The 25,950-nt window shown below is 35.7% G+C and overlaps 2 protein-coding genes across 2 annotated transcripts; one reads left to right on the forward strand and one right to left on the reverse strand.

Moving 5' to 3' along the window:
* The first annotated feature begins 1,666 nt into the window (after positions 1–1,666).
* Positions 1,667–11,419, forward strand: LOC134267205 (cysteine-rich motor neuron 1 protein-like). The gene is made up of 17 exons (XM_062749426.1): positions 1,667–1,935; positions 2,167–2,259; positions 2,794–2,832; positions 3,157–3,227; positions 3,557–3,710; positions 3,898–4,050; positions 4,519–4,653; positions 4,855–4,995; positions 5,379–5,507; positions 5,693–5,836; positions 8,930–9,040; positions 9,213–9,332; positions 9,712–9,909; positions 9,991–10,272; positions 10,474–10,647; positions 10,909–10,998; positions 11,342–11,419. The coding sequence occupies exons 1-17, from the start codon at positions 1,884–1,886 to the stop codon at positions 11,356–11,358; spliced, it is 2,103 nt and encodes a 700-aa protein (XP_062605410.1). The 5' UTR covers positions 1,667–1,883; the 3' UTR covers positions 11,359–11,419.
* Positions 11,420–12,064: 645 nt separating this feature from the next.
* LOC134267206 (uncharacterized) lies at positions 12,065–22,474 on the reverse strand. The gene is made up of 8 exons (XM_062749428.1): positions 22,404–22,474; positions 18,265–18,428; positions 15,987–16,108; positions 14,854–15,008; positions 14,412–14,472; positions 14,155–14,314; positions 12,659–12,860; positions 12,065–12,352 (listed from the first exon to the last, which is right to left on the reverse strand). Exons 2-8 carry the CDS (start codon positions 18,406–18,408, stop codon positions 12,123–12,125), a joined length of 1,074 nt encoding a protein of 357 aa, XP_062605412.1. The 5' UTR covers positions 18,409–18,428; positions 22,404–22,474; the 3' UTR covers positions 12,065–12,122.
* Between the last annotated feature and the right edge of the window lie 3,476 nt (positions 22,475–25,950).

Here is a 25,950-nt window from a genome sequence, read left to right on the forward strand (position 1 = left end):
ATTCTGGAGTTACATGTATAATCATTATTAAAGCATTCTCTTTTTTCAACATAAGGTTAAATTACTGATTTTTGTCAGAGGGTTTCAATAACGTTGATCAATGACGTCACAACCGAATCAAAACAAAAATTAGATGGGATGTGACGACGGCGCAGCTTGTACCCAGATAACTGTGTTTATGAGGCAAATACTCTATAAATTGTATGTGATTATTAGAGAAAAGGTGCAATGATCAGATATACTAATTTTAAAACACCGTGTCTTTTTCTTTACTGAAGACAACAAGCCACATCCATATGTAAGCCAGGATTTCCTCTGATATTCTTGACAACATCAAAGAATGCAAATATAAGTAATAAACAACGATTATTTAGTGAACATGGCATTATGAATAGCAATAGCTCTGCTGGCATATTTTCCATGATGCGCTAGCGCGCATCATGGAATATGCCAGCAGAGCAATTGCTATTCATAACGCCATGTTCACTAAATAACGTTGTTTATTTCTTAAATAAACGTCCATAGATGAACAAGGTTGAACAAGATTTTGTTTTCCTTATATAATTTAGAGGTATTTATCCATCAGCAAAGAACGATAACTCTTTTAAAAAGTGTTTTATAACATGAACACTCAATCCAACTTTTTTTAGTACCCGGTATGCTTAAAAATCTGATTATAATTTTATATTTTGTTTACATTTTATCAAATCATGTATTAGTATAAGTAAACATCAGGGAGTCGTTTTATTGACAACATGTCAAATGGACTGGACACAAGTTCCAAAAACTTAGATAGTCCTCTCCCATACATAAAATATCAAAAGCCTTAAATATTTACAAAAAGCCATAAAATATTTACAAAGATCAGAGAGTCGTTTTGACAAACTTCAAATTTCCTTGGAAAAGTATTCAAATTATAATATCTGTGAATTAACTGCTATATGAAACACCTGGCTGGAGTTTTGCTTTTATAAATAACAAACAATTTGTTTTTTTAAATAAGAACGAATCATCAACACGTTTAAATCATGCAGCATTAAATCATGGATTCATTTCCTATCTTTATACTTGATTAGCATGCCCGTGGAAACGATCAGACAGTTTCTTTTCGAATGAATGAAACTGATTTTGACAAACACATAAGAAAAGAATATTGGAATCTACGATTTATTTCGTTTTGTCAATGACTTGGCGCAGTGGTTGGAGTGTCTGCTATTGAGTCGCGAAGAATTTGATCCTTATGTCGCGGGTTCGATACCCAAGATGGAACATGGAGATTGGTTCCTTTTGGACGAGACTTAAAAACCCTGACCGCTGGTTACACAAGGTGCTGGCAAAAAAAAAAAAAAAAAAAAAAGATCCCTCATTCTTTAGATCTCAGTGCCGAGTACTGGTATAATTTTGCAAATCTTTAACTACTATTGGTTGCGTCACTGTAGACATGTATCGGTGATAAATTATTCAACGGACGGTGGAAATAAACAAAACAGACAAACAAGCAACCATTTTTTTGTTTTTAGTAAAATTCGCTGATTTGAGAAATACGACCTTTCAAAAACTACATATTACTAACATAATTTATCTCTTATGACAAAGATTATCAACGACCAAAAAATTGACTAACCTCCAGCCCGGATATAGATTTATGCGCCATCTTGTTATCTATGGCGGTAGCGGATTTGAATAAAAGAACCGTGGTTAGGAAGACACGTATGAACGATAACTTATCACAAGGGTCCAGAGTTATCTCCCGCTGCTGACACCTGCCCGCTAAAATGTTAAAGAGCACAGGACGCATAAAGACTCGTTAGTCCCACCAACATCGCGGGCCGAATGATAGATTAAAAATTAATTGTTACGCAAAGAAAATTAAATTGGACAAAATGTTTTCATTACAAGATTTCGGATTTCTAACTATATTTCTCACTTGTACATGTAAGTAGTTTTGTTCTTTCCTTGTTAAGAATTTCATTTAGAAGACTTAAAATAAAGATCAAGTATATGCTCAAAAATAAAAGTTTTGACCGACTACTGGGAAAGTGAATTGAAATATTTCTCTGGATCTATGCAGATTGAAATACAAGCTTAAACTGCAACCTACCCTGGCATTTGATTCAGCATTTAGTAGAATAAAATAAATTAATTTAATTCGCTTTTTTTTCAAAGCCGGATATTATCTTTGTCCCCAAAACGTGCAGTGTCCGCCCGGATGTACTAAAATAGATACAAGAGGATGTAAACTCTGCGCATGCGGGCCTGGTGAGTATATGATGACCTTAATTAGTTTAAATATTTTAATATTATCACTGGATCACAACTATTATGCTTTTATTGATATAATTTTCGGACTTGTCCTGTTCGATTCAGAGTGAAAAACTGTATTCGCCTATCAGGAAATAAATACTAACTTAAAATATATTTAATGGAATTACATTTCTGGCCGATGTTTAAATATTTTTTGAGGATTTTTATTTTCATTTAAGAAGAAACAACCTCCCTTTTTATACAACATTGGGAGAAGGGAAAATTGTAACCGAAATATTTTAATGCATTTGGAATAATTTTGAGAAAGTATAGTAAAAATTATTTAATATATCATTATCATAAAAGAGTTAATAAATGGTCATGACAAGACACAAAACACTAATCTCATGTGTGATATGCAATACAGACTATCCAACAAGACAGTTCAAGGAAGGCTCCTTTAATGGATACCCATATATTTCGGAATACCGAGTCCGATTTTGAAAAGAACAGTATGCAAAAAATAAAAACATGTACACATCTTTTTAGGTATGTTCCATCCAGGAGGATACGTAGGAATGCCTAAAGGTAGTTTTTTTTAAGGATGATCAATTTTGTTCGGCGCTTAATTACTTGACAACAGTTCGCGAAATCCTAAATAGTATTTCTTGTTTAAAGTGGTATAAAACTCGTGAACAAAAAAGTGTTAATTGACTGGAATTGTTTTAATAAAATTCATTCAAAATGTAAATGAATCAATAATTCATAACTAAGTGAATAAATGAAAATTCAATGTTATTGTTAAAAATTAAAATTCTTTCATACCAGTCAGTCTTTATTAATTCTACGTAATTGTCAAACGTAATAAAAAATTCAGTTGATTGATGATTTTTTCCCATTTGATGTTTACAGGAATGATGGGTGGTTTCGGAGGATTCCAGCCCGGATCTATGGGGGGAGGGAGTCCTTTCGGTGGTATGCAGGTAAAATGTGTTAATAAAACGCATTTTCTTCAATTGAAAGTGTCATTTTCTTGAGTCTTTATTTTATGCCTTGATCACAGATTTGTATTTTTTGTGATTTATTTATTAAAAATTACATTTTGAAATCGTCATCGCTTTCATAAAATAGATATATGATAAGAACCGGAAAAAAGTTTTTTTTAAAGAAGGTATCCCCCCTTACCTTAATTGTAGTTTGAATAAAAATAACATCTTTAATGATTTCAGACCATACCCTTTAGAGTAAAAAAGAAGGCCAAAATGTAAATAATTGCATAAAAGACATTTTGACCTACATTACACTTTTACAGGGCGCTAAACACGTGTCTGAGCGGCCATTGAAGCAGTGCCCCGGCACCATGCTGTGTATGATGACGTGTAAAGGTCACTACACTCTGGGTGACGTAGGCAGTAACGGCTGTCGATCTTGTACATGCCCCACCCACCATGAAACGTCTTCACATGGTAATTTACACAACGTATTTGCTAACCTATGCATTTGAGCATGCGTGTGATTATTTTATCATAAAAATTTCTATCCCTTTTCAAAAAAATCATGTGGGTTTAAGGATAACTTTTTAAAGACCAATGTGAAGTAAGTAGACTAGTTTACATGAATTTTCCATTCTTTGACGTATGCGTATTTAAACAGTGATGGTGGTACAAACGTCGTCTCACTCTTCGTCTCACACATCTTCTCACCACGACTGCGCGGGAACTAAACTGTGTATGATGACCTGCCACACTAGGTATATGTTAGGGGAGAGGGGTTCCGATGGATGCCAATCCTGCACTTGTCTTCCAGGTAATTCTTCATTAAAAGCTGATTTACTAAGAAATGCTTTTTTGAAGTTTTTATGAGGGAACCGAAAACCCCGGCTAAGAATTAGAATGTTAAAAAAGAATCTTGGAAATACAAGCATGGAAATAAAATAAATACTAGACAATAGCAATTTAGAGGTCTTCCGATGAATTCTGCCGACCACAATCAAATGTATCTTTAAGATTATGATCTAGAGTTTTTAGAGTACTTATTTAGCAAGGCTCTGAGTCTTCTTCTTTTATTAATTTTGCCTTTAACAATCACGTTTTATCTTTACATGTCTTAAACCTATAAATTCACCTTGTATTTCATCTTCAGTATTATAAAAGCATTGTTTTACTGAAAACATTTAGTATATAGCAATCTTAAGATAATATTCAGATAAGAAGTACATCCCACGCTTTACATGAAACCTATTTTGAGACAACCCCTGATGATTTCTAACAACAGCCCCCACCGAGGCCCCGAAGCCCGCCCCCACTAAGTCATGCATGTCCACCGTACTGTGTATGCTGTCCTGTAAGACTGGATATTCCCTGGGTTCAGCTGGCAGTGACGGTTGTCAAACTTGCACGTGTATTGCACGTGAGTATTTTTCGATTGATTTGGCTATGGAGTGTAACTTTCTTTCATGGAGAGCTATTGTTATGCTTTTGCAGTAAATCTAGTTTCAGGTTATTAATGCTGTTTTTGTATCTTCTAGTTATGTTTTAATCTATCCGAGCAAATGAATTTAATTTTTGACATGCGCATGTTCAGTGTCAAAAACCTTTTTTTCATTTTTAGCACCGACCCAACCTCCTACGACCCCGGCACCAAAGGTCATGACATGCACGCACACAATACAGTGTATGCTTAACTGTAAACAAGGCTACACACTAGGGAACACCGGAACTGACGGCTGTCCACAGTGCACATGCGTAGTTCGTAAGGAAGTCTCTAAAATTAACTTTCCTTTTCCTCACACATGTAGAAGTAAAATAAAGAAAATTTATTTATAACTTAAATAATATGTAATTTAAACCAAATTACATTAAGTTTTGTCGGTAAATAAATATCATTTGAAGTTGTTTAAAGGATTTACCATTGTATATGTTATATTTTGTAATGACTAAATGTGTGTGTCAATGTCATATAGTGAAGTTTGACCTTAATTAATCTCTGTTTTGCTCGAAGGATAACACTATTTCTGTACCGTATATGAGAAGTGATAAGCATTCATTTTATTTCATTGCTGACAGAGTTTGAGTGTTAACTTTATGAGAAGCAATAACCAATCATGTTACAATTCTTTTTTCTGTCCTCGACAGCTACTAAAGTGGTACAAGTGGTGGAGGTGTTGACCTGCTCTAAGAATATAGAATGTAACTCAGGTTGTGGGGCCGGGTATAAATGCGGACATGACGGATGTCCGACGTGCGACTGTATCAAACCAGCGAGTACGTCAAACAAACAAATCACATAATCGTGTAGTTTTTAAGTATCATTATTTCTGATTATTCAAGTCTAATAACATGACCATCTATTGCATATTTACGTTTATGCATTTTTTGGCATCGTTTTCGGTTACGTTTTAATATGACGTTTGTCTTTATGACGTATACTTACTATGACGTCATTACAGCTGTGGGTCTGACGGTGGTTGAGGTAGTTAAACAGCCTGTACGTTGTACTACCGCCTTCTCGTGTCCCGCCTCCTGTGAACTCGGATACAAGTGTGGATCAGATGGGTGTCCCACGTGCGAGTGTTTGATTGCTGTACAAACAGGTATGTGTACGGCAATAAATAGTCCTTGGGCAATATCCAGATTTGGTTGGGGATTTATAATACCCACCTTGTGAGAAATCACGCGTTTAATGTGGTAAACAACTTACTATAATCAATACTTTTTTTGGAAAGTCAGTACTATATGTAAATCAATCTTGATGTATATTGCTTCTTCGTTATTTTTCAAGCATTTTATATGGTGAAATTCTGTGAATTTGCTTGTCATCAGTTGAGTAAAACAATTAGATCATCACGGTATCAAAAAACAAATGTCATTGTAAGTGGCAATGCACCTTCCTTAATTATCATATAATTCTGAATTTTCATCCAGCGTAGGTGATAGACCATAGTTAAACCATAATTGTTATTTTCTTTCATAATTAATATGTGTGTGTTTGAAATTTTTATCCATTAATTGAATCTGCTGAAATGAGATGCATTTTGAACAAAACTAAGTTTCTGCAAAAGATAATTGAATAACTGTATGGCTAAGAAACATGCTCTGATTTCTAATACCGGATATGCAGTTCCTCAGACGACATCTCAGCCTTGTAACGACTGCGATGGCGGTGTAGCAATCCCACAGCCAGTACAAACAGGTCACTGTACGGACTGTGATACAGGTCACGAACAAATAATGCCTCATGTCTCTACTGGTCAAACTTGTGACAAAGGATGTGATAACACGGGGCACTCGAGTGGAGGTACTCCATCTACAACAGGTGGAATGCCGTCAGGCTTCAAGCCAGGATCAGGAACAGGTAACGGAGGAGGAATGCCTTCCGCCTTCAAGCCAGGGTCAGGCACAGCAAACGGAGGAGGAATGCCTTCAGGCCTCAAGCCAGGGTCAGGATCAGGAAACGGAGGAGGAATGCCTTCCGGCTTCACACCAGGGTCAGGCACAGGAATCGGAGGAGGGATGTCTTTTCCTAATTCTAATGGAGGAAGCGGAGCTGCAAGCGGATCGGGTATGACTTCTCCCTTTAATCCCAACACAAATGGGGGCATGACAGGAGGTTCTGGGTCAGGAGGAAGTGGATCAGGTATGCCTTCTCCTTTCAATCCTGGAACGAACGGAGGAACGAATAGTGGGTCAGGTATACCTTCACCATTCAATCCAAGCACAAATGGAGGAATGGGTTCTGGTTCAGGAACGGGTACAGACTCAGGGATATCTTCCCCTTTTAAACCGAACACAAATGGAGGAATGGGTACTGGTTCAGGAATGACTTCCCCTTTTAATCCAAACGCGAATGGAGGAAAGGGTGCAGGAGAAGGATCTGTAAGTCCGAATGGATCCGGAATGCCTTCACCTTTCAACCCAGGAACCAATGGTGGGGAGACTTCATCATCTGGAAACCTTAATGGAGGAGGAATGTCTTCACCTTTTAAACCAAGCTCAGGAGCTTCTAATGGTAATGGAAACGAGGCTGGATCCTTTTCTCCTGGATTGCTCGGAGTATCTGGATCTTCATCAGAAAACACTGGTACGAATTCTCTTTTGCCCCAATTCTTACAAGGAAGCAGTGGAATGAACGCACATCAGACTATTGCGGGAGGAACAGAACCCGGAGCAGGAAACGTAGGTTTCTCAGCCGGTGGTGCTGGTGGTAGTCTCACGCAAATCAACACTGAACAATCGTACGGTCATCAAGTAGACAATAGTCAATACAATGGGCAACAGACAGGCATTGTGGCGACTAATACAAATGGGCAAGCTAGCGGAAATTTCTCAAATCCATTCGTGGCATCAGGAAACGGTGCTTTTACTAACGATGGATTCAAACCGAGTCCTTTCATGCAAGCAGCAGGACAGAATGGTGGGAGCGGACCCTTTGCTGGAGCCATGAATTCTAATAACGCGACTTCTGTCGGCCCTTTTGCTTCAGTAGGCGGGAATGTCAACGCAGGATTCTCAGAAAATACACTTCCAAATCCTTTCCAAGCAACCGGCGGAACAGGTGGTAATGCAGCAGGAAGTAATGGAGCGACAAGCTCAACAGGTTTTGGAAGTAATCCATTCCAAGCTACTGGATTCAGTCAAGGGCCACAGCCTTCAACAGGAATGATGACCGGTGGTACAGGAAATGGAATGATGACCGGTGGTGCAGGGAATGGAATGATGACCGGTGGTGCAGGGAATGGAAAACCAGGTAGTGGAGGGATAAATCCTTCACAAGGTGGTGGTGTAAATGTTGGAGGAAATAAGCCAAGTTCTGGAGGAGGAACAGGAGGAGGTTTCAATCCATTACAAGGAGGAACAGGAGGAAACAGACCTACAGGATTTGGGGGCGGATCAGGACCAGGCATGGGTGGGGGTGCTATGGGCGGCGGAGGTCAAGGGCCAATGGGTAACTTTCACACACCCAGTGGATATGGCGGATCAACGGGAGGAGGACCGATGATGGGAGGATCTACTGGTGGTAGTCAATTGATGGGAGGATCTACAGGGGGCGGACACGGAAGCAAAATAGATGTTCAGTTTGTGATTAAACATTGTCCAGAGACAATGCACTGTATGACCACGTGTCCCCAAGGATACAAACTTGGAGGAGAGGGGAAGGATGGTTGCCCACTTTGTACATGTTTGGGGAAACAAGGAGAAACCATGCAGGGTCTGCCTCACCAGAACACACTGAATGGACTTGGAAGTCTTCAAAAGGGAAAGGAAGCTGGCAAAACGGCACAAACTGGACAAAAAGAAAGTAAGTGTTAAAATTTGTTATTTTCAAAAAAAATATAAAGGTACAGAATTCTTTTTAACGAAATTTAGAACATGTAGCTTAAACTAAATTAATTGCCTTAGTATATAAAGCCAATCATAATTTTTTAAAGAACGTGTTCTTTGAATAATTAAAAGTTTTAAATATATATTATCTTACAAGAATCAAGAAGCAAATAGTCATTTATTACTTATTTCTTGTGCTATATACCCAGCATGATTTATCATAGATACAACCATCTCGAAACACAACATAAAGATAAAAAAATACTGAACTCTCCTCATTGAAAATCAGTTTGATGTATATATATATATTTTCTATCCGTATACATTCTTTATCATTTTTAATATCCATTTCACTTTCCCAGCAGAATCTACGTCCATTCTTTGTCCGCCATCATTTTCATGTTCGCTTACTTGTCTTCATGGATACGTACCAGACCCTAGCGGTTGTCCCTCATGTTCTTGTCACATGGTACCAGGTATTTCATTTTTGTGTAATGGTGAATCTGATATCATTGAGACTATTTAATTAAATCGATTTCCTTTAAAGAAAAATCACAATTTCCATACTTTGAAAAAAAAATAAAATTTTGTTCAGAAATTTGTCGTACGTTTGTCGTACGTTAACATCATTTTCTCTTATGCTGTCAGATTCCACCTCGGCGACCCTCTCCTTCATCAAATGTCAAGGCCACTTCCTCTGCTCTGATAAATGCCAAACAGCTTACGTAAGCGGAAGCGATGGATGTCCACAATGTGCCTGTGTGCCGGGTGCGTGTTTGAACATGCACGCTTGGAATCAGAAATGGACTGAACACACGTGAAGATGTTACGTGTATATCTTGCCTGAACCAATCCACGTCTTTAACCTGTCTGCGTGTTTATTTTGCCTTACCCGTTTGTGTGTTAATCTCGCCTAATTTTGTCTACGTGTTTATTTAACCTGAACCTGTATTCATGAACCATCTTTGTTTTTACCTCGCATTCATGTGTCTCATTTTCTTCATCAGATCCAATCATTTTCTCACAACTGTCTTTTGTACTGCCTGAAACTACTTTATTTGTTTTTGTTGTAATAGGATGTTTGTTTTTTTTACGCAGTAACGACAGTTGTATTTCGCGTAGCTATAAATCGCAGCCTCTTTTTCAGTTTCCAAACCTCAACCACAACCTCAACGCCAGCCTCAACCTCAGCCACAGCCTCAGCCCACACATATTGACGCCCACGCCATTCTGGCACATTGCCCATCTACAATGAACTGTATGACGTCATGCAAAGAAGGATACACACTTGGTGGAACTGATGCTCAGGGATGCCCCAGCTGTTCATGCGCGAAGATACAAAAAAGTATGAAATACACTGACTTTTTCGTTAAATATGAACAAAGGGTTCATTTTTTAATGCTGTATTTATTTTTTATTTTTCAAGCTGACAATTGCAAAACGGGATGTGCAAAACAACCAACAGCGGTCGCAGTCAAAACATGTGACGCAACAATTTCTTGTATGACATCATGCGACCATGGATACACACTGGGGGAGAAAGGTCACGACGGTTGTCCTGCATGTAGATGTGAAGCAAAATGCACCACGTGTGAAACCCATCCCATCGTAGTACAGAAAGTAGACGAATGTCACAACTGTGAAAAGAAACCAGTTGTGGTAGTCCAGAAGACCTCAGAATGTACAGAAAACTGCGGGCACCACACGGGTAAAACAAAATTATAATAAAATACCACATTGATTATCTTCATTCTCTACTTTAAATCATTTTGTCAGTAAAATTGAAATGCCTTAATTAACCTTTATCCTTTTTTATGTTCATACATACTTACATGCAGTACACGTAAAGCCTGACCAAGAAATCATTCAATTGGACCTTTACAATTTAAAACAATCATAATTATTCCAGGAACATACGTGGCTGTGAGCGGATCTAGTGGAGGTACATCTGGCGGTGCCGCGGGTGGTAGTGGCGGGTTTGGTGGCAGTTCCGGTGGTCTATCAGCTGGAGGTGGTGGCATGTCGGCAGGAGGCAGCGGCGGCATGTCGGCAGGAGGGATGGCAGCAGGCGGAAGCGGCGGAGGTATTAGTAATATCTGTTTAAAACCATTTCTGATGGTAAAATAAACGTCTTTCTTTCACTCCGTTGTTCGAGTTGTTTAAATACAGCTTTAAAGCTTGCATTTTCCCCTTCTTTCACATTTATAAAAGTATTCCATTTTATAAACTACTTGTATTTGTTACAATTCTAACAGTATAAATTATGATGTAGTCCCTTGATTCATCTGTAAATAAACCCGGTTCTCAGTACTTTTATTACTTTGATTTTGTATTTATTTCAAAGGAGCCCAGTGTAAACCTCTCCCCCCAAATTGTCACCCTCATTGTATAAAGTATGATGTTGCTCACTGTCGACTATGTATGTGTGAAAGTGGTAAGTGTTAATTATTTTCTGCTCGGTATCATGTAGCATAAGACACCGTTTCATTTGTATATAATAAAAGTAAAGATACGTATGTATGTCATCCAAAAAAAAAATACATGTAAGTATAACAATAATGAAAGTAATTGCTGATCTGTAAATGCTTTAAATTGGCGTGTTTTAGAAAAAATTCTGTTAAGTTTGTCATAAATCTTAAGTCAAAATAATTGTTAAAGAGAACGATTGTAATTTATCATAAATAAGAATTCTAAATTCATATATCGATTTCATTCAATATCAGCTTCTTGTATTTTGTTAATTATGTTGTCTTACTTATTTTTTGGTTTGCTTACAGAACCCATGCACGGATGAGAAACCATTTTTGCTTTCACTAGTATTCAGAACTGTTTGTTACGCATCAATGCATTCTGTAAACATCTCTCATAAACAAATAAAAGACTTTTTTTGGTATTTTTCTCATTAATTACCCAAGGTTATACGACCAAGAGGGTTAGTTGCATATAAAATATCAAATTAAGGATAGGTGGAATACCCCTTACATGTTTACTTCATAGTGATCTTTTTCTACATATATCTGACTTAATCACTTTGCCTCAAATAAAACGAAGAATGCATGCTTATTTAGAAATGACGCCATTTTGTTACTTCTATATATAGAAATATAAAGGAAAAATTCTGAAAAAGGAATGGGTTCGAAATACCCTGATAACCATCCATCCGCTAGATCCACCACTGATTTCTTACAATGGGATGGTTATCCTTGTAGCAGCTTAGTTATTGAACGATTAAGATTCTGTTTATCACTGCTTTTAGGAGGCACTGTACTGTAAACGTATTACGTTTGGTCGTGCATTCCATTTAGCGCATTTCGCGGAAAACATCTTCCGCTTAATCAATAACAACGCTAAATCTTTTGTTTACATCTACATGTATTCATATACAGAGCATTCACAACGCGCTAGATTAAATATATGCAAACACCTTAAAAGTTTAATTTCCGCCTATGCCAAGTAAAATGCATTTACAGTACCATGAAGGAATAAAGAGAAGAATTCAAAAGCAGAAAACGAAGAGAAATTTTTGATCAAGAAATGAAAACTTTATCTTTCTTAGCCTCAACATTTATTCCCCCGAATGCTATGACCTCGTTTTAGATCCAACACATCACGTGCCGAAAATCCATTCATACTGGCTTTGAGGTTCTGTATGATGTTCTTGTAAACTGATATGCGGAAGCTGAGGTACATACATCCGCCAGAGGTAGCCAATAAACACAGCCCGAGCCCGACGTTAAGGAAAACGAAGGAAGAGATCTGCCAGCAGAAATCATCATTGGTTATAACCTCTAAAATGGAAAAAAAAAATAACCACGTCGAATTAAAATGTCAGCCAGTTTAATAGTGAAAAATTGGTATTGAGATGACCATCTAGATTTATTAGGGAAAATCGAAACCGTTTATATCTCACAGAAAATTTGAATAGTTTAGTAATCTATCAGAATTAATACGAAAGATGTATACAGAATCAGTACTCGAGTAATAGAATTTTACTGTGGTTGAAGAAAGTTTCATTAGATTTTACGTTCTTCCTACAAATTCTAAGAATTAAAAAAAAATTCTTAATATGTGCATATATCAAAAACGTCCCTTACTTATCCTGGAGTATTTGTCCACGATATCAATTCTTGCCCCGACGTCGATATCGTCATCTTTGCGTCTTGATTGTCTCTTCTTCCGGCTGCGCTGGTAGTCACGTGATGAACCGGAAGTAATAATGTATCCCAGATGACTTCCTGCTTCTTTTGTTTCCCGTCTTTTTCGACCCCACCCATCGTACACATCACCACATAATGACTTGTAAATTATAGCAAATATTTATTCAATATTTGTTGCATTTGAAGATGTATTCAACAAAATTTTTCCAAAAATGTATTCCAGCATTTTTAGATTGATTGATTATATCTTGTTCAAGGTTCTCTCGGGAATTTTTCACTCATATGGAAACACCACTACTTGTCGTTGATACTCGGCAATTGATCAGTGAAGGATCTTTTTTCTTGCCAGCACCTACTGCGACACGGGACCTAGGTTTATACGGTCTAATTCAATAGACCGGTCTCCACGTCCCGCAGTGGGATTGGAACCCAAGGATCAATTCCTTACTTCGCGACTCCAGAGCAGATGCTTTAAGCACTGCAAAAATCGAGCAACAAAATTATTACGAGCTTCTGGGACAGATAAACAACCTTAAAACCGATTTTTATTAAAAGTTGTGGCTATGAACTGTCCATCTTGGATATATAAAACACATGGTTACTGTCTTGAAATATAAGCGATATTTGAAAACGTGATAGAGGGCGAGGCTTGCCGAGCCCTCTTACGTTTTCGACCCGAGCCCAAATATCGCTTATATTTCAAGACAGTTATCATGTATTTTGTTTATCCTGCAACATATTTCTTACATTTAAACGTCCAGAACAAGCTATTTCCGACTGATTTAGGCACATCTCTGCAGTTGAAACTATGACGCCATGGCGTAAAAATTGCAATTTACGTGACGTCAAAATGCTTTTAGAACGTCGGAATACATGCACGAGGCTTTATTAGCAGGCAAGTAGCATCGTTTTTGAAAGTGGGGGGGGGGGGAGCCAACCAGAGAAATTTTTTTTTTACTTACCTGAAAAAGTTGACAAGCAAAAAAAAAAAAAAAAAAAAGAAATTCCCCAAATTCGAAAAAACAATTTAGTGTGTTTGGGAGGGTGTTTTTTGGTGGGGGGGGGGGGGGGGTATTGGCCAACTTTTTCGAAGACAGCTTACTATCAATTCCAATTTTTTCCCTTCCCTACAATCCTTGATATCACTATTACTATGGTATGAAGTGGGGGGACCGACCATCCTTTCAATGAACATTTACTATAGTAAAGGCAATGTTTGGGAAAAAAGCCCCCCCCCGGTTGCTACGTCCCTGTTATTAGGGCAGTGACCGGATAAAGCTTTGGTTTATTAGGTTACCTTTATTAGGTCAATGCAAGGGGTAGTTGCAGGATAAATATTATTAGAGTTTATTCATGAGTACTAGTGTGCAAGGTCTTAACTAACATACATTAGAAAGAAATTAGATAAAAATATAATATAATAAATTACGTACCGGATTGCAGTAGTCTTTGCACAGTTCCAGAACACACGTGAAGTTCATTGTGACTACCCCACCTTGTAACGATGTCTCCCGAAAGGCTCCGAACTCGGAGATTAGAAAACCCCGCCTCATTCTCCAGAAGTTCGGGAAAAGGCTCGGATCAATAGAGCAGCTTAAACAGTATTTATATTAAGTTTTTAATCTATAAAAATATATTTTGGATAAAATGTATCAATTCAGTTCCGTTGTTGTAACAACTTTTCACTTACAAGTTGTCAATTATGACGATACTTCCGGCCGCGCAGTACTTCGCCTTGATGTCGAAGTCATCTTCAAGTTAAAGAAACATATTCATTTTATATCTTTATGAAGCTCAACATTTCTTTAATTCAAGAATTATTTAACTTGCGCTCTTCTTAAGGTTAAAGATTGAACATTTTTACTCTGGGAGGGAATACAGCATGATTTCTTTCTTAACGTAATATGAATAAAAATTCTTTCTGATTCTTTCATCATATTAAGATAGAAATGATTTTTATACAACAAGTTGTATATGTTTTTTCCCTGAGCCTTGGCAGTGGTTTAAAAGGTCTACATGTATATAATTATATTTTTAATAAATTATCCATTGAAGTTGCTAAGTTTCTAAATTTGGTTTCTTACTCATTGTCAAATAAAAGTTCATATATTTCATTATGCAGTTACCCTAACCTTGGTACTCAGCATCTAATTTCAAGGTCATAAATACACGGTCCGATAGTTTGACCTCGTGTCCGCTGACCTCCACCCCCGACACGGCCTTGAAGAATTTCATTCCGGCGCTTGGACGCACTGTGACATTGAGACCGGCGCTGTCAACTGTGTCACTAAAATGAAAGTACAAAAAGAAAGTAAAAGAGAAAGTACAAACATAGACTACACAGAAAAAGAACAATAAAATATTGTGTCTAATTTACATTCATATTTACTTAATTTTAGGAATACTTATAGTTATATATAGATGTTTCCGTTAAAAAAAAATCCGTATAGATTAGAATCCATTTGGTAAATATTGGCCTAAAATAATTACTTTGATTGATTGATTGTATGTTGACTTCCTTAATGTCTCTCTCGAAAAGTTTTCACTCATATTCAGACGTCACCACTTTCCGGTGGGGAGCTGCAAAATTTGTCCTAAACGTTCGGGCCATTGTGATCTTTTTCGTGCCAGCACCCACTGCGATATGAGACATCCGTTTATACGCTCTTATCCGAAGGACCGGTCTCCATGTCCCATAGTGGGATTCGAACAACCTGCGACGTAGGGATCAACTCCTTACTTCCCGACTCTAGAGCAGACGCTCTATCCACTGCGCCACGCGGGCGACACTAATTAAGTTTAAAAAGGCAGTATCTCACCTTTCGCTACGTATAATGCTGCATGAATATATTTCCAATGCTAAAATCTAGCATGCCCCCTCCCTTTTTAAGAACCAAACCCTATCACAAAACTACAGTTTATGGTACTTTCGCCCCCTATTCAAATATTAGTATCTACAAAATACGCTACTTTCGCGCCTATTCATATATCTACAGTTTACGGTACTTTCGGTCCTTATTCACAAACCAAGAAGGATATGGAGATAACAAAAAGTATTCCATCTCAAAGTCCATAAAACAATGCAAATTAACAGCAGAGAAAACACGACCCCCGAAACATCAGAAGTGGGATCTGGTGCCATGGAGGAGTTAGCATACCATGCTGACCTGTCACACCCGCCGTGTGCTCATTGTCATGATCGGGAAATAACGGAGAAATCCGTCGTCAATTCAGTGTATAAATAATGGAAAATTAGGGTACTTACGCGCCCAGTAGGTTGGATGCCACGATGTCACTGGTATCGGCCACGCACAACACCGGGATCTTCTTGTCCGCCCCTGTCTGGTAGTTCTTCTCCTTCTGTATAATGATCCGCAGGACCAGTTGCTTGGAAGAGAGAGGGAGGAAAATACAGTATGAAGAAAGCAAACTAGGTTAGTCTTGAATCATAAGATGTAGAAAAGGGAATGAAGGTGTCACCGGGTTCACACGTGCGTGAAAGTCAGTCAATATAGCTCAGTGGTTAGAGCGCTGGCACGGTGTGCTAGAGGCCCTGGGTTCGAGTCCCGGTTGAAACCAAATAAGCTACTGAGATCCGATATATTGACTGACTTTTAAACATCTCTGAAACCGGTGACAAAGGCAAGGAATGGGACGGTAGTATTCGGAAGTTTACTGAAGCAATAAGGTGATGTAAAATGGATGGATTTAAAAACGATATATTTCTAAAAACATAATTAACCCTGTACCATATCCTAATACTGTAAATCACTTTTTATTCGCGAGACCTTAATTTTCGCGTAATTACGCGAGACAATGCGTTCGCGAAAATTTAATTCTCGCGTACAAAAGTGTTCCTTACAATTATATAGAAAAACTAGAAACGATCTCGTTGCGAGCAACGAGTAGGTCTTCCGTCCGAATTTTCGATAAGATGAGATATGATTTTGACTATGATCTTTGATAAAACATAATGAAATCATGCTTACTCTCTTTTGATCAAATTCTTTTGATTTAGATAATATCATCAATGAGTTCTAGTTGAAAATCTAGTTGGATCCTCTGGGCCCGTTATATGAGGGGTCAGCCCCTTTTTCTTCATTTCAAATGATAAGGCTTGTAACTTTCAAGATTTTTGTTCAACAACTATTCAGATATTTCTTTTCGTTTTCGAGCTATGCAGAATAGAATTATATAGGGGCCAGCTCTTCAAGTCCTAAATGGGGCCGTTTTGCAAGAATTGGAATACGATTCTAAAGATCTTTTATTCAACACTCTTTATCAAAATATTTTCCCTATGGAGATAGAAAGAATTAAAGATTTAGCATCTTGGCCCCTTATGGCCCTTTATTTAGTACGTATGATCATTTCTTCTTAATATATTTTTGAAGATTATTAAGATGAACATTTTTGCTTCAGCAATTTATTTTAAAAAAATTGATAAATAAAGAGTTATAAATGAAAGTCTTTTGGCCCCTCTTTGTCCTTTATTTGAGGGGTCACACCCCTTTTCTTGATATAAAAGGAAAGAAAATTAAATTCTGCACAGCTTTTATTCTATATCTATTAACAAATTATTGACAGGTATAAAGATATTAGAGAAAACGTGTTAAATTTTGCGAAATATTTCCGAGCCTATTTTTCGAGCTCTTGTGAGCTTCAAATCTTTTTGCGCTGGAAAGATATAGACTCAAAAAAGCAATTTAACAATCCTTCCTCTACCTTCACTGAACATCTCAAGTCAATATCTTCATTCGTTTTGGAGTGATTGCCAGGACAAGCTGACCCTCTGAAAATCATCCATATCTCACGACCAGAAGTGACGACGTACATAAAAAATTTCCAGTAAGATTCAGACCAATATGTATCAGATCTGAAAGTGTCGTGATAATCGACCAAGCCGTTTCCGAGAAGTCGCGTGCACAAAATCGGTAAGAAAAAAAAAATAATAATAGGGAAAAAGAAACCGAACGAAAACAACATCTATTCGTAAAAATTTTGTCTCGCTTACAAGAGTCAATGACAATCTCGCGAAAATAAGGTGTCGCGAAAATTTAGTGATCTACAGTATAACAAATGAGAAAATTCATTGTTATCTTAAAGTAGAAAAAACATGACATTCATTCGAGAAAATCTAAGTGTTATGCAGATAAAGAGGTATTTTGTGACATATGTAATCTATTTCTTCTTTCACTTATATAGTGTTTATGGGGACATTTTAGATATCAAATGTTTATGTCGACTTCTGGCGAATTAAAGTCGTCACACATCAGAAAAAAATGAAAAGAAATTGAATATTTGGCCGAACACTATCTTGGCAAGGACATGTTTTTACCTTCATTCTAAAAACACGAGAATATATGAATGATATTACAAGTTGGCATAATTCATACATTTGACAAGTAGTGGAGTTGCCTTCAGCCCCCTGTTTTTACTACCAATGCACATGACAGTGTTGAATGAATTCTGCCCCCTATGTTACTACCAATGCCCATGACTGTTAGCTCAATTGATCAATGATAATGAGATTCATCACTTCCTACCCAAGATATGCCACATAGGGCGAAATCAAACTGGTACAAAACTTTATGTGGAGAGGTTTCTAGTCGACAAGCGTCGCCTTGACCAAGAACGTAGATGACCCCAGTGCTTGAGGCGTTTGTTACCCTGACAACAAGCGTGTCCATCGTGCAGCTGACAACTGTCACTAGAAAACAAATCAAACTTTTTATCAGAAATGAAAGAAAATACATTGATATGTTTTAAAAAGAAAATGCTTATTTGATTAAAATATTAAAATGCTTAAGAGATGCAATTACAACAAAAGTATGTTAACCACATGTCGTAGGTTGTGCCGTGTGTTGGTTACGATGTCTGCCCGTCTGTCTATCTGTTAAAGCCTCTTTTTATACATTATTTCATGATTGTAAATATTCAACCCGATATATTTCTGCCAAGTATTTTTAAAATCCGTTGCCCAAAGAGGAAAATTCTCAACTTTACCCTACAAGATGGTGGCCAATTGGAAAAACTCCAAATCAAAATATGTTATAAGAAAACACTCTAAATTGATTTAGTGGTAAGAAGTTTAATGGTCATAAGTATATATTTACATCCACTAAATATTTTCTCCTTCATTTCTTAAGAAAACCCATTGCGTTAATTAGTGGATGAACTACACTAGGCAGCTGTACAGATTTCTTGATCAGTAGCTGTTCCATCAATAAAAAGTACAAAGACGTTCGCATCATAAACACAATATTTAATCTTTTCTTTCCTACTTTAAATGATTATTTACACAGATAAAAATGTAAACAATAAAATATCTTTCTTGGTTGTTAGTAAGGGAATGAATGTCGCAGCTACTGCAGAAAAAATTTCATAACCTGCTTACACGGGTTATGTATTTTTTCTGCAACAGCTGCGACATTCATTCCCGTACTAACAAGCAAAGAAAGACATTTTATTGTCAAAATATTTTCTTTCACTTTTAACAGTTTCGTTTTCACGCGATGTCTCGAGAATCTTTGAGTTTTTTTAGTCAAATTTCATTTCATAACTACCGGTAGCCAAGAAATACCATTACATGTATGTCTTTTGAGACCAAAAGGGTCAAGGACGTAAATGTATACATTCTGACGTAGCGCAATGCATTGTGGTTTTACATTGCGTAACTTGTAACATTGTAAACGACGGACGTTAGTATTTTTGGACATTTTGTCAATTTGGCTACATGGATTTTTCTGCAAATTTGTACCAAGCTTCTATAACGTTCTATGATGATGTCAGACATAATTCACCAATAAATTTACTAGGGCTGTTCAATAAATAATGTTTATGTGACAACTTTTCATCACATAGTTTCATTGTGAGAAGCTGGAAAACAAGGGCTATTCGAGACACTGCGTGTAAAATGAATGGTAAGGAATCAATTAACTAGAGTGAATTTAAACGCTTCATTAAAGCTGCTGTAAAACTCGTAAAGAATCCCAAAGAAATATTCACTGAAATATGTAACATTTACGGCAAGCAATGTCTGTTTTATAGACAAATGAGCAGGTGCATTTCAATGATGAAAAAGTGGGTACCGTCCTTGCAAACAATAATTATAACAACTCATGATGTACTGTTTGCCAATTTTTAACAAATAATTACTGGTGATGTATAATTGAATTTAAGACACATAGCAAATTTAATAGTAGTTCACACTCTTTTAAAGAAAAGTTTGACAGTAATAAAGCTTAGTACTCAAAGGTCACACTATGAAATGAGTGAAAACGACGGCGTGTAAGAACATCTAAACAATTATTCTAAAAAATAAAGTTATCCAAGTTTCTTTGCAATTCAAACAGAAATGGAAACTTCAGTCTATTGCTTAAAACCCTCAAAACAAAATTTACAATAAGATGTATTTGACCAAAACAGCAAATGTCGGAGAAGAGCAAAGAATTCCAAGAGCACAAAGACAGTTTTATATGCAATGTTCTTTTATATATTAGTGATCTTGTTGTTAAAATTCGTATTCGGGGAGGCAGTTTAAATTTCTGGAAGAGTCTACATAGAAAATTTATTGCCAAAAAATCGAAAGGTCAATAATAGGAAGGAACCAGAATTATTAATCCACTACATTTAATTTCCTCATGATAGCGTCCAAACCCGCACGCCATGAAGAGGTGTTTTTGGGATAAACAGAAAGTGATTTTTTTTTTCACAAAAACAATATTCGCCAGATCTCTCACCTTTTGACTTGTTTCATTTTCCAAACTTGAAAAAACAACTTTCACAACGAAGAAACTAATCCAGGAAAATATACTGAAGAAAAAAGAAACGCAAAAGAACATAATATGGGAAAATTTTTGACTATGTGACCAAAATTATGAAAATTGGTCAGATGTGAATTTTGGTTACTTTGCACTAAAATCGCTAGTCAAAACAACTCAACCATGAAATGTATGGCGTCATGTAGAGGAAATGATAAAAAGTCAAAAGCACGTGCATGTTGATGATGATATTAATTTTGTAATAAAATTTTGTAGTGCCATACGATGCAGTAGAGTTATAGACATCATTTTTGCATATTTGTAGTCAGTATAAATGTCTTGCAATCGTGGTATGGCTGACAGAATCTACTGTGGGTTTAGTAATTGAATTCAGTAATGCTTAAGTGAATAAAAAGGCAAAAACGTGCTGCTGTATAGATTGTTTTCAACTTGTCAACCAAATAAAAGTTTTTGTGGTTGTCAAAGAGTTAACTTACAATGTTTCCAACCAACCATGACGGTGACTTTGGCGCGTAACAACGTCACAACAAGATAGGGTTTTTCATCATGCCACCTCGGTTATTGTCAAGGCATTATCACTGAAACTGATATTTATACAGCAGGCAATCATACTAATTTTTTTCACCCTAAATTGGCAGAAACCCTCTGCTCCAATTTGGGCTGCGTGCTTGGCAACTTTACGTCGATTTTACTCTCAAACTCGCACGTACGCGTCGTATGTGTGATTTTTTTAGCATGTTTACACTGGAAAAATTTAGCTAGTGTTTGTCAAAACTTTTTTACAAACATCCACGTGTACCAAACCTGCTAGGTTCTGTACATTCTATCCTAAATTGAAAATTCGTGGGATTCGATTGGGCGGGGATATTTGTTGGTTTTGGAACAATACAGCTAATCTCAGCCATTAAGACTACCTTCAGAAGGGTTGAATAATAATGATCAGAAAAAGATAAATGCTCTGGTGAACTCAATGTTCAGGAAAATCAAGTTTGTTAATAATGCGAAAGAAAGATTTTGAGAATTTTTAGTTTTTTTTCACTCAAAATCACGTAAAATTTTGGTAACTTGTTGATTAAAGATGAATTAAAATGTATGATAAGAATGCTGGAACACATATTTAAAATAATTGTTTTAATTTAACTCAAAAGTTTAATATGCGTTTCTTAATTCTTTCAGTATATAAGATCTGCCATTTTCCAGGATACTAAGGGTCATACCCAAAAATGAGTTCTAAAAACAATCAGAAGTTTGATAAATTTTTTCATCGACATGTGTTTTAATTGAAAGAGAATATTAAGTTAAATTATTAATACTAAATCATTAAGAGTGTCTTTTGCGTCTTTCTGAGCACTGAGGACATTATTTATTGACCAATTCGGACTGTTCAGTAAAATTTTAAGCATTCTGTAATATGGCGTGATCTTGACAAGTAACAAGGAAAGATGGAATGTGTAGATATCAACAACGTTCCTAACGTATCTATCCTTAAGTACTTGTCCACGGTATCGATTCTTTCTCCGACCTATGTGTAAAAATGAATTTTTGATTACAATTCAATTCAATACTATAACTTTCTATATGGTCTCGCACTTTCTTCTAAAAGTACCATGCCTATTGCCTTTCCTACTGATCTTTGCATACAGTGGGTCAACAAAAATCTCTAAATCAGCTTGCCAGTAGCTTAATTTTAACAAAAATGAAATAAATACAGTAAAACTGGTTTAGTACGAACACACGCGGATATTGCGAATTCACGGATATAGTGAAGTCATTTTGGATCCCCAGTTATATAAAGTTTTTGAATTTCTAATACGGTTATAACGAATTATGGATATAGCGAAGTAATTTCACATGTCTCAGCGACTTCGTTATAACCAAGTTTTAATGTATAAAAAACTTACATTCTGCATTAAAAGCCAGGGGATTATTAGTGAAACATCCAAAAAGAAGGACTGCAAGTAAAATATAGATCCCTGAAATATAAGATAAAAAATTGAAATTAAGATATATATTATGTGCTACACTTATTTATAGTTTTTTGGAATATAGGATAAAGTTATCAATTATATGCATTATTCTAAGAAGATGGGCGAACAAGGCGGGCAGAATGCCTATAGCGTCATCTATTAAGAAATCATATTTAATATGTGAATTGAGTATTTAAATCAACTTCTAATTATTGAAATTTTTGAAATTATGAGAAAAAAAACTTTTCTGAGAGAGAAAAAATCTCGTAAAAAATTTTCTTTCATAAAATTATTAGATGGTATTCGTGGGATTCGAACTCTAGCAATAAAAATCCGACGTATCAATAGCATACTGCTTTGAGACTAACGCGTTAACCACTATGCTACACCACTCATGGTGATTTCAGGCATTTAAATCATGTTTGTGATATGACCCGCGACTTAATGAACTTGAAGATTTTCTCGGAAAGATGCTAATGTTGTGTCATAAAAGTGTACCTTTAAGGTATAGTGGGTCTTCGCTCCATGTTTTTGAAAACCAAAAAATGTGTATTTTATTGAACACTTTTAGGACCCTCTTTCAAAAAAATGGAGAGAAGACCCACCCATATTGAAAAAATGTGTTTAAGTATGAGAAAATGATCGTTTTTGTTCTTTTTAGTGTGTGTAAGCTTTTTCAAAGACAAATATTTTCAGTCTTTGTGAGATTTTTGTAAATTGTCGAGATTTTACATAAAGTATACTTTAATATTAGATGAAATATCAAGTAAAATTTGGATTTAATTGAGATTAAAAATTTTGACTTCTTATCTGTCGCATATAGGCATTCTGCCCGCCTTATTCGCCCATCTTCTTTAAATTTATGGGTGAACATTTTAAAAAGTAGTTAAAATTAAAAAAAAAGTCGAATGTAAATACATCTTTTGACTCTTAAAGTTTCCATTACAATAAAAAAATATACATATACTGCAGTATAGGCCTATTGATTTAAAAATAAAATAAAATATGTAAGCTTGTTCACATATTTTCCCACCATCTTACACAAAAGCACCCACAATTCTTCAAATGTTATCACGGAAAGAGCGATAACCAACAACTTTTCAGAATATAAAAATTAAACACATGTGCTTATAACGACTATGTTATGCTTCGAAAATGTTATAATATAATTCTGGTTGTAACAATGTATTTGATTGGATAAAAAAATGTTTTATATCGTATAAAATGGGTTGCCTACGTCACTATGACTTGCGTCAAAAACGTATCAATCCGCTTGATGTTACATTTAAATTTTATACAAACTAAAGTCATTTTGTTAGAACAATTATCTTTTCTTTTCTTACATCAAATGAATGTAAATTAAGTCATAAGCAATGAATTTAATAGCTTTCCATTTATAAACAGTATAAACTGGGTTGGAACAGTTTATGCTTTTCTATCCAGATTATACCGTATAGAATGGGTACCTATTAAATTCATTCCTTAGATAATAAAAAAAAAGAAAAATCTTACCTGAAGAGATCATGTTTCATTTCTTTTGACATTAGTGTGTTGTGTGTTAAATAAATCGATTCAGACCGGTGACATTTTAATTATTTATGAACCTCTGATTATTCTGTAAATGCCGTCGATATTGTCTATACATTTGTTGTTATTAGATTACTCATGGGTTCTCATATTATATCATATAAGGGGGCCGACTGAGGTTTTATTGTGCGAAAACTACAATAGAGAGACTTATTAATCTAATAAAACATGTTACTTACATTTACTAAAGGACAGATGAGATGTTCCTCGATAATATTTATTTTTTTCCCAAGAATTTGTAACTGAAGTACTTTGATATATTACTCACAAAAAATTGAGGTACATTACCAGGCATTTGTGCAAGATAGTAAAAGGTAGTATTTCTTAAGGTAGGATTCTTCTCATATTTCTTGTATTTAAAAATTAATGAAATTTTCACAGAATCAAGAAGACAATATCAGTAAGTGATAGTATCAGTGAGATTAAATTTGACCGTTTTATATTAGAGGCAAGGTCAGGTCAAGGTCATTATTTTTTTCCTTGACATTATGAATAAAAAATACTGTTGCCAATCATGTGATGCCTACTTCTATTTCAAAAGTTTAAAGATTGTTCTTTTTGCATAAAAAGATATTACTATATCGGGCTTATAGCACGGTATTACCAAATTTACATAGATAATTTAACTAAACTGGATATTGGCTAATCCGAATTTTCTCTTTTTTAGGATATATTAATTATTTTCATAAGCTTCCTATATTTATCTTTTTCTTATTTTCACATAAAATAAAGTAGTCTTATAAAGGTACAAAATTATACAAAAACAAAAAGTTTTGATCGTTTGCTAAGAGAGAAAAATACTTTTTTATGGATTTTTGGCTCAAATCTGTACTTTGATTTGAAGCGTTTAAAAGCTAACGTAGTTCTAGTTTGTTTGGAAAATCATATTTATTTGATATATTTTGAAAGTTTAGTCCCTTATTATTAATTTAAATTACATTTGAAAATTTATTCAAGTCTTTGATTGTGTAAAACTTATAATTAAATTCATTGTTCTATTATAATTTTGAAAGGCAGAAAAGAAGATATTTTTATACGCCATCATTCCGCCAAAAATATAGTCCCTGCTAGTTTTCAAACGCAGTTTACCATTTCTATCTAAATTTGTACAATTGTGATGAGAAATGAAAAATATGGTCTTTTAAATCCCTTACACTTAAATATGTAAAACATATAAGCAAATATACTTTGAATGTTTCATCTAGTCAGAAACCAGAGAAGAATCCTACCTTAAATAATCCTTTTGTGAGGAAACTAAGCTCCTTCAAAATCTAATTTTTAAGATTTTTAAAGCGATTAGAAACTGGTTTAAAAATCAGAATGTAATTAAAATATTTAATATTTTCAGAACATTTACAGAACACATATATGAGCAACGTCTCGTCTGTCATTAAGTGCTTCTGCAAAGTTTGGGGAAAATCCACCGTCTGGGTTTTAAGGGACCGTCTCAAAATACATATACATTTATATTTACTATTGGATTATAGGGAAAAGCCAATTTTTGACACTTAAAGGCAAATTATACAAAAAGTACAACACACGTTTTGCACATATTATGATGTTTGATTATAGTACAGTAACTGTATTATACATTATAAGAAAGTCTACCGTCTGGTTCCTAGAGGGGGCATCTAAGCATGCGAGAAATTAACATTTTTTCCTGGTTTTTAGAGTTTGACAAAATACAAAAGACAAATAAAAGCTATAAGTCAGTGGAGTAAGAGATATATAACACATATCGGAAAGATAACTGTTCTTAGAACTCTTGTTCTACCGCTGCTAAATCATACACTAATGGCTATTCCCAAACCACCAGAAACCGGTCACTGTAGCCTAGTGGTACAGCGTTCAGTTCGTGATCGGGAGGCCCGGGTTTGATTATCGTTCGCGGCGT

This window comes from Saccostrea cucullata, unplaced genomic scaffold (genome assembly GCF_032062105.1).
Source record: "Saccostrea cucullata isolate Sc308-1 unplaced genomic scaffold, CSIRO_AGI_Scuc_v1 ctg989, whole genome shotgun sequence".
Lineage (NCBI taxonomy): Eukaryota > Metazoa > Mollusca > Bivalvia > Ostreida > Ostreidae > Saccostrea > Saccostrea cuccullata.